This window comes from Rhagoletis zephyria, unplaced genomic scaffold (assembly GCF_001687245.7).
Source record: "Rhagoletis zephyria isolate East Lansing unplaced genomic scaffold, Rhagoletis_zephyria_1.1 Rzeph_scaffold_09719, whole genome shotgun sequence".
Taxonomy (NCBI): domain Eukaryota; kingdom Metazoa; phylum Arthropoda; class Insecta; order Diptera; family Tephritidae; genus Rhagoletis; species Rhagoletis zephyria.
This window is the reverse complement of record NW_016166797.1, coordinates 11,776-15,146: the sequence shown is the minus strand read 5'-3', so window position 1 is coordinate 15,146 and position 3,371 is coordinate 11,776. Positions and strand designations below refer to the sequence as shown.

General features: G+C 51.5%; 1 protein-coding gene across 1 annotated transcript; it reads right to left on the bottom strand.

Moving 5' to 3' along the window:
• Window positions 1-1,471: 1,471 nt before the first annotated feature.
• On the bottom strand, window positions 1,472-2,667 carry LOC108375986 (uncharacterized). Its single transcript, XM_017632148.1, has 2 exons — window positions 1,780-2,667; window positions 1,472-1,696 (listed from the first exon to the last, which is right to left on the bottom strand). The coding sequence occupies exon 1, from the start codon at window positions 2,639-2,641 to the stop codon at window positions 1,919-1,921; it is 723 nt and encodes a 240-aa protein (XP_017487637.1). The 5' UTR covers window positions 2,642-2,667; the 3' UTR covers window positions 1,472-1,696; window positions 1,780-1,918.
• Window positions 2,668-3,371: the final 704 nt, after the last annotated feature.

Below are 3,371 nucleotides of genomic sequence, written 5' to 3'. Positions count from 1 at the left end.
ATTACAGTTTTCAGTGCGCTCCCATCTGGAGGCCGCTTCTTCAAGGAAGTTCTCCCTTAGTAAGAGCTTGCAGGAAGCGAGTGGCATACCCACCCTCTTCCAGGCTGGTGAAAGTGAAGAGCAAGTACCCGCCCTTGCAAGCTCGTCTGCCTTCTCATTTCCTGGTATGTCACTGTGCCCCGGTACCCATACCAGGTGCAAAGCGAACTGCTCTGCCATCACGTTAAGTGATTTGCGGCAGTTGGCGACTTTTTCCGAATTTATAGTGACAGAGTCAAGCGCCGTAAGGGTCGCCTGACTGTCTGAGTATATATATATTTCCGTAGTGGCGATAACAGCTAGTTTTAGGCTGTCAAAGGCTTCTTGTATGGCTGCCAATTCGGCTTGAAAGACACTACAGTGGTCAGGTAGTCGGAATGATCTTTTTATTCCCAATTTCTCCGAGTAGACGCCTCCTCCTACCCTATTTTCTAGTTTGGAGCCGTCCGTGTAGAATCTTATGGCAAATCTAGACCCCGGAACTCCTTCGAGCCATGATTTCTAGGGATATGGTTAAGAGCTAATACTCCCTTAATTATAGCGTGTAGCCACGCTGAGCTTAGCTGAAGTGTTTGCTGCAGCTGTATGGGGGCAATGCCATCCGGACCTGCTGATTTATAGGGCTTAAATGTCCCAATAGACCAGATGACCATTTCCCTAGTGAGGAAATCTCCAGTGACCGAAAGATCTCCAGTTAGATGTGGCTGTACCGGCATGCTATCCGTGGCACCCGGGAAGTGTGTGCAAAGAAGCAGATCCAGTGATTCCTCCTCGGTCTCTGTCCAGGAGCCGTCAGGTCTTTGCAAGCATCCTGGGCCTTTTTGGGCAGTACCTGAGAGTATCTTTCTGAGCCTGCCTGCCTCTGAGATAGACTCCACCCCATTGCAGAAGTCTTTCCATGAGGTTCTTTTCGACCTTCTTAGGAGCTTCTTGTACTCCCGTAACGTTGTCTTTTAGGTCTCCCAATGTCCCTCACTACCAGACGCAGTAGCCTGATTGAAGGTTTTCCTGCAGTTCTTGCGTGAAATCCTGATTTCTTCATTCCACCAGGGTGGCTTTTTCCTACCCCGGTGCTGCTTTTTGGGGCATGTAATGTCTATTGCCTTACTGCAGGCCGTAAAATGGTCGACAAGATATTCCAGCTCCTCTAGGTTTGCTGGAGTAGCCGGCTCTCTATCTTGTGGCAAAAGCCTATCCAGCTCTTTCCGATACCTATGCCAGTTGGCATTTCGCAAGTTTCTAGTTAGAGGAGCCTTGGGCCTCGAATTGGATATATCGGTGGTCGGAAAAGGAGTGCTCCTCAAGCACCTTCCACTTCCCGACCAGACATTCCGCATTCTCAGAGATAATGGTAACGTCCAGAACTTCCTTTCGGGATTTTGTAATAAAAGTGGGATCATTCCCCCTAAATGCAATAACAAGCTTAGAACTAAGTATGAAATTAAAAAGTGACTCACCCCGTTCGTTATCATCGGAGCTGCCCCAGGTGTGATGGTGAGCATTCGCGTCACCTCCCAAAATTAGCGCCTCTCTCGTGCTGGCCACTAGGTCTTTAATGCAGATAGTTGGCACCTCCTTGTCGTGCGCTAGGTACATGGATGCCATCTTAATTGGTCGTCCGTTTACACTTAGACTGACCGCTGTTGTGTCCTCGTCGCTAAATTGTGGAAGAAAGAGACACTTTAGTGTGATACTTATCAATATGCACGTCCTTGGTTTCCCCGTTGAGGCTCCACTTACCAGTCTGTAGCCCGGCGCTTTCAGCCCACAAATGTTTTGTCCCACCACCCAAGGTTCTTGGATTAGGACGATGTCGGCTGCCCCTTTAGCTGTTAGATGGAGCAGCAGTGCAGCTGAAGCTGCTTTACAGTGGTGAAGGTTAATCTGCAGTACCTTCACCATCTTGGCCGTTACCGCCCACGTCGCCTATTAGGGTGGAGTTGACCGCGTCTTCCGACATCTCGATCAACTCCTCCTCCGTATAAAGCCGAAGCATGCGTCCGACCCCCAGTGAAGACGTCGATGAGGCATAACCCCCGGTCAGGTCGTCCATCGGATCAACCTTCTCGGATTCTTCCTCCATCTCCACGTCGCTGTTGGCCTCTTCCGGCTCTACCTCCGCGATCAGGTTCTTCGCTGCGTTTACGTCGTTGCTGTAGACCTTAATTTTGGCCATGTCACAGCCGTAACGTATGACCCCGCTCTTTTGCTCCAACAACTCTATGGAGTCCTTATTTAGAAGCAGGACAACCTGCATCGTCGCTTTACCGCTTTCGTTAATTTTTACCACCTTCCAATTTTCGGTAGGTAGCTCCGGGTTATAGAGCCTTATGGTTTGCAGGATCCTTTCTGGCTCCGCTGGCCTGCAAGGCAACCATGCTCTCGCTCTCGGTCGCACCGGTAGGTCCTTGAAGTCGACCGCCTTGAGCTTCGCACCAGGGTAGACTTCTCCAATACCTGCGACTGTTTTCTTATAGATCTCCGCTGATCTAGCATCCTCGCATGCTATAACGCGGATGTTATTTTGGAACCACCCCGCTCCCTTGCAGGTTGGCGGAGGTCCCGGATTCTCCAACATAATGTTGATAGCAATGTCGGCCATCGCGGCCTTAACCCACTTCCATTGCTGCCTCAGGGTGAGTCTGTCTTCATTGCTCTCATCAATGACGCCGAGCAGGATCTGCTCCTTGGCTACTTCAAAAGCAAAAGAAGGCCCCTGCGTTCTGACCCTCTTTGCATGGTTGGGCGTATTTTCCCCCGATCTATTGCGCTTACTGGAGGGCGCCTGCGGCTGCTTCTCCTCCGGCTTGCGGTAGTCGGGCAGGACTGCCTTTGCGCAGTCGATTTCTGTGAGGATCTCCTTCACATGCGGTGAACCTTTGCAGGATTCGAGCAGCCAGCTTCCTCTGTCGATAGCCCGCTGCAGCTGGTTCTGGCCTCTGGTCAGGCCTCGTGAAGGCCATGGGTGTCGCGGGAGGACCGCCCGGGGCCTGCGCCCCAGATTCAGCCTTATCCCCGGCTGCAATCTGCATGCCAGGTTGGCATCCACTGGTGCCAGGAGTTTCCCGGGGTGGACTCCTTTGAGCATCCCCACCGCCACTTTCCTTCGTTTTTGCGAAAGCTTGGCCCGGTTTCACCATTGGCCTTGTTTTCCCGCTATTTGTCACCGCACTACGGCTGGTGGAGGTACTCTGCATCGCTTGAGCTCCTTGTTTAGTGGGCCGAGACCCTTCCGACGCTTTAAGGGGGCCGGTCCCTTTATAATTTGTTTTTGATGTTGTTGTTGCTGTTGTTGTTATTTGTTTTCTGTCCATATTTGATCCCACGGGCTG